The sequence below is a fragment of the Telmatherina bonti genome (assembly GCF_933228915.1).
Source record: "Telmatherina bonti genome assembly, chromosome: 6".
In the NCBI taxonomy this organism is placed as follows: domain Eukaryota; kingdom Metazoa; phylum Chordata; class Actinopteri; order Atheriniformes; family Telmatherinidae; genus Telmatherina; species Telmatherina bonti.
Window position 1 is genome coordinate 28,540,047 of NC_136624.1, and position 12,056 is coordinate 28,552,102.

A 12,056-nucleotide genomic window follows, 5' to 3' on the forward strand; every position below is an offset into this window, starting at 1 on the left:
GTTAGTATTTTCTACATGCTTTGCTATCTTTCTTTTCCTTTCCACCATCTTTAATTACACTGAAATGTTGTAATCTTTAGCATTTCCAGCCAGCAAACAGGCCAAACTGGTTGTGTGATATCATGGCAGGTTTGGCCTGAATAGCGTGCAGTTGGTCTGTGCTTTTCCTTGTCCACTGAACAACGAAAACTGCTCCTGAAACATTTCACTAGGGTGTAAATCATAACTATGTTTTGGTCAGAGGTCGAGATCTGTATGAGACAGCCATGGGTCTGGGCCCAGACTGCGTTCCAATAATTAGTGACCCTTAATGTAGGTAAACACACAAGACTTAAGTAGAATTTACTCAAAAAAGGCTGTGTTGTGTGTGTTATAATTCCATGTAAACTGATTATCACAACAGACTTCCTTTCTGGACCTCAAGAGACTAACTAATGGAATAACTAAATAAATAAATAAACAGCCAGAGACCATAACTAACCGTTCTGAAGACAGCTAAACCTTCCACTGGTGAATGTCAACATGGGTGTTGTTGACTGCTGTATAACTCACCAGGCAAATCCGCCCTATCCTGGACTGGGTCATGGGACTCTGGCCCATCTCAGAGGCTTTTTCGCGGAAGAAGAAGTAGAGCTTGTCATCATTCTTCTCATTGCTGTCTGGGATGAGATGTGCATGGACAAAAGTGGGATCTGTAGGGGAAACGGAAAAAAGGGGGTTTGCAGCATACGCTGGTGTACATTCAATTGTGATTCCATTCAGATGTCAAAGAGAGCTTGAAATGGTTTTCTAGGACCTCCAAAGAGCTGGGGTTCAATTTTCACAGCCCTCTATTCTCAATGAGCACGCTCATATGCACCTTGAAACAGTTTTTTGGCAGTTGTAATCATTCCTCCTCTTCATGTTGGACATTAAAAAGATCTCCTGTGGATACGTTGCCAAAAAAAACGAGAGGTCCACTCAGACAACGCAGCTCTCTGCCAAGAAGAACTCTCCATCTCCTACTTTTAAAGAAGGTGATCCAGAACGGCATCAAAATTTTTATAGGTTTCCTTTACCTACACTTCATCTTAAAACAAATTTCTGGAAAGTTCTGTGTTTTTTTTTTTTTTGCATAATCTAACAGTCAAACGAACAGTGATGATTGCGTGCTAAGGGTGACAAAATACACATTCAAGATGAATGATTAAATAGAGCCTTCTAAGAGTCTGTTTGCATATCCAATGGATGTGATCCACAGTTAGGTTCATTCTAAAACTTCATCTTTGCGGTTTCCTGAACAGTGTTTCTTTTAATGATATTGGAGGTTGGTGGAACAAAAATGATTGAAAAAGGGATAAAATAGAGGAAGAAAAGTCCTGTAAGTTTAGCAGCAAAGAAAAACTCTAAGCGATATTACAGATCCTTAGTCCTGTTTTATTTTCACCTCACAAGGTCTGACAACCTCATACACCTGAGGTGATGTCAGACAAACTGTATGAATTTCTTCCTAGTGACAGTGGCATCACAGTGCACGCCCACTGACTAATTTCTCTGGGTCAGCCCCTCCTTACTGTGACAGACCAGTGTCCCAAATGGGAACAAACCAAAAAGCAGGAGGTGGGGGGGAGCAATTAGGGTCCCCATGACATGGGGGAAGGGTGGTATCCGAGAGATTTCACATGACTGATTAGCAGGACTCAGGTGTCCTGATTCAGTGTAGCGGACTGTTGTCAGGGCAACAGGGTCAGTAGCAAATCTGGGATCCAGCAACACTGAGGGGAGCCATTGATTTGGCAACATCAACCGAAAGCACCCAGCCAGTGGTTTTATCACTGTGACAATCATGGTTCATTACACAGTGAAGGCTACTCTGACTCATTACTGGCGTTCACTAATTTCCCCCTGCTACTACAGGAACCCTTCTGCAGGCCCTGCAAGCACTGAGATAATTAGGATAGTGAGTTTACTGGGTCAGGTGGAACAGGCTGTGAAGAAAAACATTCTGCAGGAATGAAGAACAATGTTGAAGCTATATAGTTGAGAAGTCATGAGAAACATTAGTGCAACACCCTATCTGCGGGTTGCAGAGGAATACATTGAAAATGGTTTTAGAGAGAAAAGAATGAAAGAATAAAGCTGGATGCAGACCAAGCTGTGAGTTTAGACATTACCATTTAACCATCTGGAGTTGTACTGATCGGTCCTCATGGCTGTCTGCTTCCCCAGAGTACGGAAGATAGCAGAGTCTGTTCCCATGAAATCAATATAGACTCCTGCATAAAGCTCTCCATCTGTCAGTCACAGAGGGGGAAGAAAGGTGGAGGAGAAATGATGAATAATGAAAACATTCTCGGGTTAAAATTCAGCATGTCCACCAAGTCTGATTGAAATTTCATTAGAAAGTTGAATAATCCCTCAAGGTTTCATCAAAATGATACCATGTGGAGCAGCTGTGGTCATTAAACATAGGGAATTAACTAACTTTACATGACAGTGCCAAAATACATCACAATGACTAATACTCAGTTCTCAAGTATCACGTTTGAGTAAAAAATGTTGACCTCACAATAATATCATAATCCCACTCATACTTATTAAGACAATCAGTGTAATCATCTAGGACAGCTGCATTTACAAAGTCAGTTCAACATCAGCTGGATTCATGATGTAAAGGTCAGAGGTTGCTGAAAGCCATTTTGATCCTGGACACATGTAGACCATATAATAAACAGCAATCAGCCATTACATTAAAATCCATTTGATTAACATTGTGCATGTTAGTTCATGCAGCTTAGCAGCTCTCAGCAGTGCGGGTATGAACAGTGTATGGAGCCAGGATATTTGATGATGATCCAATGGGTCTTATGGGTTTGCAAGTGGAGCCTCTGGGCATGTTTGGAGACCAAATCAACACCTTTGCTGTGCTCTCAGAGCCACTCCTGAAGAGATTTGTGGTGTGTTTGGATGCATTGTTGTGCTCAAGGAGGCTGCTGCCACGTTGTTGTGTATTAGATCAGCAAAAGCCTTTTGAATAATAAATATAAATGCAAAAATAACATGAAGATATAAGGTTGGCAGGATTGTTTTCAAACAGGACTCTTCACATCACTTCTCAGCAGTTTTAATGTTTTGGCTGTTTGGTATCTAAAACAACGCCAAACCTTGGAATAAGTGAAAAATGCTTGTCAGAAATGTTTCTCTATTTGCATAATACACAAGGAAATAACCAGAAACCTAGATGTGGTACATCAAGGGCTCTTACAGATATAGTATTAGTACTAGCTGTACTGGTTTCTCTGTTGCTTCAGTGCTGTAGGGTTCTACCGAACTAATTATATAAGAAAGTGTTTTTCATGTTAGCTGCAACTGAGCTGACAGGTCTTTCTTGGACAGATGCACAAACCTATTAACACAATAGCACACACATCCAAGGGCCCAGATAAGTGACTACTAATAAACTACCCGACCCCCACACAGCTAGTGTTGATTGACTCATTGCCTTAATCATTTTACAAGCAAAAATGTCACATTTCCTCTGGTTTCAGCCTCTAAACCAGAATACTTAATAACTTACATTTTAAAGTGACAGTGTAAAGCATGCACCACAAACACAAGTTGTAGCTTTTATATCTGTCTGTTTGTGTGAGAAGGACAAAAAAAAACAAAACAAAAACCAGACACTCACTGATCAAAGCAGAGACACTGTTCAGTTTAGGATCATAGGGACATTTTCCTTTTCCAGAATCCACTTTACCAGGTTCAAGACGGAAGATATATTCCTGCAAAAAAAAAAAAAAAAAAGAAAAAAGCAATCCTTGTGTTTGCTTAAATGCATAATTAACTTTACAAAGTACTTCATGTGTTAACAGTTTTTAATGGCAACACTAAAACTATCAATGAAATTAGTTGGTTAACACAATAACAATGACGAGCCATGAAGTGTGACTCTGAAGGCACTTAATAAAACACTTTTATAGTTTATTGACATCTGCTTCTGGGAAGGAGATAATAAGGCACACAAAGCCAGTTATCAGTGAGATGGAACTCTAGAAAAATGCTGGGAGCAATCCAAGGCTCATCCACCGTCCGTCTGATGTTAACAGCCTTAACAAGGGTTCATTACTCCAGTGAAAGAGGACATGTTGGACATATGTGTCAACACTGATGTTTCGATAATGACTGACAGACAGGAAATATCTTCGGCAGAGCAGAGTTAAAGTCAAAGGTGTGGCGGAAAAACTGCACTTCCATATTATTTTTAGATACTTTAAAACTGAAAATGGTGTGGTCATGACACATGAGCAGTGGAAAAACATCTGCAAAGCTGATGCTGTCAACATTGGAGATATGACTCTAAATGTAAAAGAAACAATCTTCTATGCATGTTTGATGTGTCATGTGTCATCAGCTTAACATGAATAGAATTTATAAGAGGTTTTGTTGTTTTACAACTTGCATTGATAAAAAAATCTTTAAAGGGAATTTTTATCTTCACTTTTTCAGCTGTGACTTGAAAAGTAGAATAAATAAAAGTAGAATAAAGTAGTCCAGGTGGGCACCAAACCCTACAAGACTCCTCCAGCCCACCTGTGCCTTCAAAGACTCTGATGTAGTGTTGTAGTCTGCTGCTCGACTTGTTCGTCCTCCTGACAGAGGTGCCTGTAGGTAGTGGAAGCCCTAAAAACAAAAACATGGCACAATGGGCCACTTCATTATTAACACTTAACAACCCAGATGAAGGCGGGTTTCTAAAGATGATGACCGTGATGTGAACTGAAGAAGAAAACAAGAAGAAGTGAAAAAAAAAAAAATCAAGAAGACTCGACAAAGATGAAGAATTCTGAAAGATGGAAAGACTTGTCTCAAAGGTGCTCAAAGTGCAGGTCAAAGTGGAGCCTGGTGCGACGTGTGTAACAATCCAGTCAACATGTGTGATTAGCCTCAGCTTCATGCAAACGCCTGTAAATGTCATGCATAAACCATGCAGCACAGAAAAAGATCCGAAAAGGAAAATGAGACACAGACAGATTATATAGCAGCTTCAAATAACATGACAAACACTGAAAATCAGACAGGATGTAAATGATAGTAAGAGGCGTGACTACAAGTCAGAGATTAATTACAATCTTACTTTAAAAAGCTGGAATACTGTGGGAAATAAAAACTCAAATAAAGTAAATTGAAAACCAAAAGAAACGTTTCTTTTTACCTGTTCTGTCCAGCATCACAGCATACAGTACAGCAATCTGTGTGCCATATTTTTGACAGATTTGCTCTGCCAAGGCAGACATGTCATGTATATGGCTGTCCTTGATATTCTGAATATTTCTATAATTATTTTTATTGAAATCATCATCAGTCTTGATATGGCAATGCCAAACTAAAAGGGACTCTAACATCTTATAGACAATACCGGAAAAAGAATTTACTCTCACGTCTTTGGCGGTTGTCTGCATCAGTGCATAAATGCTTACAGAGTGCCGTTAAAACAACAGATGCCTCTTGTTTTTCTCTGTTTTGTAACATGGCATCAAATGTAACATGAGGATTTGCACTTTTACAGAGATTAACATTTTATTATATTGTTTTAATTTAAGTTTAAAATGGAAAAATTTGTAAATCTTTCTGCCTATAAAGCAAACGCATGCGGCACAGCTTTCTGACTTTTTTTAGACTGAGTTGTTTAATAGTTTAATAGTTTTTTTTTTTTTTTACATTAAGCATTCATGACAAAAGCTTAATGACCACAGGGAAGAATCCCTGAACAAGCGGTTTATGTTTCCATCTCCTCTTAAAGAGGAAAATCTTTACAGTGTGAAGTATCACAACATTTGGGCCTCAGGGCGGGAAAGTGAATGACAAAAGGCAGACTGACCTTCAAATTGAAATCTGAACCCTTCATTTGAACAGTGAGACTAAACAGAGGAATGGTAAAGTGTTCTGACTATAACTGAGCTGGCAGCTGCCGCTGCTCTGCGTGGCCATGTAGCGAAGGAGGGATAGAGGATGGGACAGAGGGAGGGGTGAGCTACAAGGTTGGTGATGGATGAGAGGCTCCATCAGTAATGATGGCTTTTCATGGGCTCTCAGCCAGACAGACAGACAGACAGAAAGACAGGCCACAGGCTTAGCTGTGTGTAAGAAGGTAAGGGGGGGGGGGGGGTGGGAAGAACCCTGAGGAGGGGAATTTTAGATATCGTGTCACCATACAATTCCCAGGGGCAAGAGAAGATTGGAGCCTCAATGATTTCTAAGCAGAAGCAGTTAGGTGTCTTACCAACAGCCATTCTGAAATAATAATAGAGATTGCGAAAGGATGAGCTATGAGCTAGTGAAAAATCAATGGAAACTAGGTGGAAAATGATGGAAGGAGATGAAACTGAGAGGCAGAAGCAGGAGATTCTCTGACCTGTGATTGATTTGACTGATATGGTTCTTAAACTCTTTACTCTTCAGAGTAAAGGTCAAAATGTCTCCATGGATGCCTGGTTGTGTCTTTGGTTACCTGTGACCTGCGTCCGCGGTCCACATATGTGCAGATGGGGTTGTATGCGCCTGTTCCACACACATACAGGTGGGTCCGGTTCCACGGCTCAATCAGACGGATGAAGTTTCCACATTCCCCCTGAGGGAGGCCAAAACAAAAAGCAGGATTAGGGACTTTGGTTAGAGGGGGAAAAAAAATCTCATGAAAAAGCAATGAAAAAAAAAAAAGATTACATAATACATAATGCCCCAGATTTTTTGGTAAATAGCTCCTCTGCCTGGCTTTAACCCATCCCATCTATCACTTCCTCTCTTGGCTGGTTTGTGTGTTGCAGCTCTGTTCCTTGGCCCAGGCTTCACATTAGACCACACTGTTAGACTGAAAATGTTTCCAAACACTAAGTAAGTGTGTGGCAGAAACCAAAAGTTGTGGTACCTCTGGGTTTGTGAAGAGCATTAAGTACAGGGATTGAGGTTAAACACAATTCAAACCTGACAAATGAAAAGCATTTTGGTTAGACCGCACCACGCTGCTGAAAGAAAATGTTGGTTTTGCTATAATAACACAAAGATGCAATCAGGTTTCAGGATATCAAGAATTGCATAGAAATCTCAGTATTTATAAAGTAAAAGGTTTTGAGCAAATTAAGTCAACATGAGAAAATTTTTCCTTTTGGGGTAAAGACAAAGAGGTGCTGCGGGGAAAACAACTGAATGCTTCAAGCCCTTTGTAGTCTATGAGTGTTTTACTTGCTGCCTGCCTTCCTGCTCTCAATCCATCCATAATGTGTGTCCAACCAACTACACAAATGAAGATATCTGCTTGGATTTGTACATCATATTTTATGCAAGTGACAGCTGGTGCAAAAGAAAGGATGTACTAGTACAAAAAAAAAAAAAAAGAAGATTGCATGCAGGATGGGGGTGGTGAGCCATTTTAGCAAATCGTAGCAGCACGACAGATGCACAAGTCAGAGGTTTCAGACGATGTGTTGTATGTGTGTGTGTGTGCATGTGTGTATTTACACATGTGGGCCTGTGTGTATTATTCGCTGTGCTCACACAGCGGGAATGATTGCCTTTGACCTCCTGCCTGAACCGATGTCCCCTCTGAATTACTGTTGAATTGTCATCATCTGTCATTCACTAAGGTGCAGCCACTGCCAAGGCATCTTGTAGAAGCCAATTTTATTTCTTCTTCCAGTGATGAAATTTTAAACCCATTGCTAACGCACATGCAAGCACACACATACACAGAGGCTCACTCAGGAATATATACGTAGGCCAATACAATGTAGCCACAGGCCATGAGCAGTGTGGGTCACCAAACACGCATAAATGAACATTCCAGTTGGATAAACAACAGCCTGTGCTCTGTATCAGCAGGGGAGAGCGGGACTATTAGCCAGGACCTCAGTGCACGTACAGTGCTCCCTGCTCCTGTGAGCCCACACAAACCCTGAAACAAATGTGTGTGCTTGAAAGAGACTTTAGGGTATGGTGGATTGGGGGAGGGTAGCGAGTGTATAATGTGTGAACGAAATCAAAAGAGATTAATCTGTTTTTTTTATATGAATTTCAATGATGAGTTCCCACCTCTTCAAACAGGTGGTGGCTGTGTTTGAATGTCTGAATCCTATTAACACTTCAGACAGGCCTGTTGCCTCCACTGACTGATTCATTTTATCTGCCAGTCTGGACAACAAATAGTAGAAGAGAATTCTGCTAAAAGATGATGGGAATGGATGGTAATCTCTACTGTACAATATGTATAAGAATTACAGATGACAATGTGGAACGGGTTTTCATCTTTCGCTGAAGATGACTAAAATGTTGCACATTTGAGGCACGGCAAGAGCTTAATTGGTGGCAGCTGTAAGCAATCAGCAATCAGAGATCCAGAGACGGTAAGTAGGAGCTTCACAGCGTGTCGCATGGTGGGAGGAGCTTAAAAATGTCCTCTGCTGACCCTGGAGGAAGGTTTAGAGCATCAGCGTCACTGAAAAGACATTTTAAATTTTCAGCTAACAAAATCCATGAAAATAAACTCAGGCAGTAGCTGTATTTACTTCTTACTAACCAGTTTGACAGAGAATATTTTAGATAAACAAACTAGAAAATGCTGAATTTTTTACACATTTTTCACTGTTAAAGAGATTTATTGAAATTTTCATCTCCTCAGGCAATTAGGGGTTTTATTTAAGCCCTCTCTTTTTCTGGTTTATGTTTCTTGAGAAAGGTTTTGTAGCCATAATATTTAACTTTTTTTTTCTTTTTTTTTATCAATAAATCAATGTCAAGAACAAAAGAACAAAGTGCAGAAATGACTTTTTTTTCCCCAGCTGAACTGCACTTTTAATGTGTGCCTCAGTTTTAGCGATATAGGAGAGGTTACAAGAAAGCAGCTCTCATCTCAAAAAACACAAAATAACCCCAAATCTAAAAATGGTAAAAAGCTGTATTTTCTGCCTCGCATCTGTTGTTTAGTCTGTAACGTTTCAGAACTTTACCACATAATCTCTGAGAGTCCAAAGTCATATTCAAGGGACGGTTCAAAACAATGACTACATATATTATTACTTACATTTATATCTTTGCCTGACAAGACACATTCGGTCTTCCTCTGAGGTGCGACAGGCCAGTGGATCTGACGGGGGAACATGAATGAGCTGGTTAGCTGTAAATTCATGCAAATCTCTTCCACTTTAATGTGTGTGTGGGACATTTCTTACTATGAGCGGCTCCTTGTTGATGTCGTGCAGATCCAGAGAAAGGATATAATCTTTGCTGCCCACATACATGCGGTCGTGATCCTCGTCCATGCGAAGGATCCGATAGTCCGTTGAGTTGAGCAGAAAAGAGAAGTGGTGAGCGGTGCCAGTCAACTTTAACTCTATATAGGAAGGGAAAAAAAAGAGGAAAATAAATGGTTTTGCTCAAGCTGTGCCTGTAATTACTGTAAGAATAACACAATAAAACTTAAAATTATAAACCACTGACAGTCACAACAGATCTGTAGGCTGCTGTTTTTCTGCACACATGCACACACAAAGTATGCTAATGTTAATGGCATGGCTGTATGCTAATTATGCCAATCCTTCCATCGGACCCTCCTAAATGAATTTGCTGGAGAGGTTTAGTCCTCTTTCTCCCCAATTACATCCTGCTTTGTGGGGGTCATGAACAGACAAAATCTAGTTAATCGGAGGCTTGTGAAAGGAAAGAGGACATTAATTGACTGTCCTGACTGAACTAAATGGCAATTGACAAGCAGTAGACCAGTCACTGGTTAGAGCTACTGTAAGATGCCATGTGACATGCCTTCTATTTCAAAGGGTCCGGTCTTAATATCTGGGACCTGGTAATCTGACCTCTCACCATTTATAAAGCTCCAAAGAAAAGGACAGCCTTTGCTTAATCTGTATTTCTTAATTCTCTTAGTCAGCAGCAGGAAGATGTCAAGTTCTCTCAGGCCTATTCCTCTATGTTACAGGTCTGAGATGACTCCCGTACCGCTCAGGTCAGATCACCAGTATCCAAACATGAGTTTAAGCTACGCTGGGGTGTGAGGGGGAGATAAGTGGGAATCTTGTGAATAGAAATAATCCTCTCCTCCCTTTTTTTCTTAGCTAATAAAGAAACCCTATTTCACCTTGTCTTTACCAAATGTTTCATGGGAAAGGTGGGATTGAGAAAACTGTGTGTTTTAGAAAACTTGTGGATTTGTTTTAGGACCTGTTCAGGTTCCACTTTAATAGGACCAGACAAATGCCCCAGTGTTCTGTGCAGCCAAGTTTGAAGGTCAAAAATAATGAAAAAGATTCACAACACGAGATTATAGCTGTCCTTGACCAGACTGAAAAAAAAGAAGTCTTCGTTCTTTCCAGGGGAGTGAAAAACAGTATAAAGCTTTCCACCTGTATCGGACTTATTGAAATATTGATGTGAATCTTCTTAGCGACTGCTGTGCTGAGCCCCTTCAGACACTGTGAAACGCTGCTGTCACGGTGTAAGCAGTTAGTAAACAGAAATAGATATGGATGTCGCCCTTATAATTTTCATGACTTGCCTCCTGAAAAATATACTTAAATATTTGTTTCCATTGTCATGGAAACAGCAAATGTTCCACATACTATACTGCTGTGATATGGTCCTATCAGGGTTTCATTTTGTAAAATTCATTTATAAGAAGATTATTTGTGAAGGTTTGGATTTTATTGTGCTTGCATGAGCGATTCCAGGAAACACTGCCCAAAGTAATCCCAAATTCCACTTTATGATTTTTATCTCACTGGAATGCAGCCTCCATGTATCGTCCTCCAACCGAGCCACAGCTGTTTTAGGAACCTGTTTCATATTGCTGCTGCTTCTCATCAAAGTAAAACATGCAATGAGGTTTTCACAGAGATTAAGTGTCTGAAATACATGCACATAAAAGACAGTCATTTTTAACATGAACAAATATCTTATGTTCCAGTTACCAGTCACTGTGCATTAGGTCTGCACCACTGCAAATACTAAACCAGTTTACAGTCTTGTGTTAAAAAACATTTTTAAAAGGGCTTATTATTGATTGCTTCTTAATTAAAATAGCTCATCATGGTGAAACCATTAGGCCAATATTAGCACCATTCACACCTTCTGTTCAGTGCACCGGTGGTCCTTTTATATTGGCAGCTTTATTAAAGCTAATACATGTTGATGTTCACTGGCTTTGTTAACATATGAGTGAATCTGTAAACCTGTTTGGAGGCATTTCTTTTAGCTCCTTTTACACTGGTCAAATAATCCATTGATATCTGAGAACTTCTGACTTTTGAGTGCAACTGGAGAGTTTTAAATTGGCATGAAATAACTGCAGTAGTTGGGTGTATGTATCTGCTCCAACTCCAGTTGGCACTGATACATGCTACACAAGTTTAATGAGTTAGTACAGCTCACATTATTTTTTATCGTTACAGAAAGATGTTTACCAAATGAAATATCTTAAATGGATGGTGGGAAATTGTCAGCAACAACTTGGAAGAAAAACAGAAGAAAGGCCTGTCAGAAAGACAGCTGGAAGCCCCCTCTCAGTCCCCACTCACATCTGCAGTCCAGTCAAAAATTATAAACTAGCTCGATTATCTGAGAAAATTGTGATTTTTAGGAACAACTCACAAAAGGGAACTGACTTAGCCAGTCTGTTTTAGCTTCTTTAAAAGTAAAAATGTCATAGTTCTTATCCAAATATATAGCAAATACACATTGGCACTTAAGTAGAGAGTAAAATTAAACTAAAACAAGAAGTGACAGCTCTGCAACTTGAGGCTTCGAAATGGTTTGGTCCACAAACCTCAAGTTGGCTTCCTCCTCCTCCAAGGTTTGGCTGCAATACACTGAAATCAACAGCAAATCCAACAGTTTGCTTGCAGTAGTATTACTATTACAATGTGCCAGACGTCTAAGCGATTCTAATATCAAATGGTTATTGCCCAGTTTTTATGGGAAGTCCTGTCAAGAATCTTCTCATCCATAGACCTCACACACAGAGACATATGGAGAACATCTTAAGGCAATAAAGAACCACCCTTCCTTTATAAACATTG

General features: G+C 40.0%; 1 protein-coding gene across 2 annotated transcripts in view; it reads right to left on the reverse strand.

Moving 5' to 3' along the window:
• Positions 1-12,056, reverse strand: part of LOC306756981 (semaphorin-3F-like) — a 53,046-nt gene that overhangs the window by 15,639 nt on the left and 25,351 nt on the right. For both annotated transcript variants that reach the window (XM_079241940.1, XM_079241939.1), the window contains exons 3-8: positions 9,201-9,361; positions 9,053-9,115; positions 6,488-6,607; positions 3,668-3,761; positions 2,154-2,273; positions 553-692 (exon numbers count right to left, since the gene is read on the reverse strand). In XM_079241940.1, coding sequence (XP_079098066.1) covers positions 553-692; positions 2,154-2,273; positions 3,668-3,761; positions 6,488-6,607; positions 9,053-9,115; positions 9,201-9,361 — 698 coding nt within the window. The remainder of the gene's footprint in view (positions 1-552; positions 693-2,153; positions 2,274-3,667; positions 3,762-6,487; positions 6,608-9,052; positions 9,116-9,200; positions 9,362-12,056) is intronic.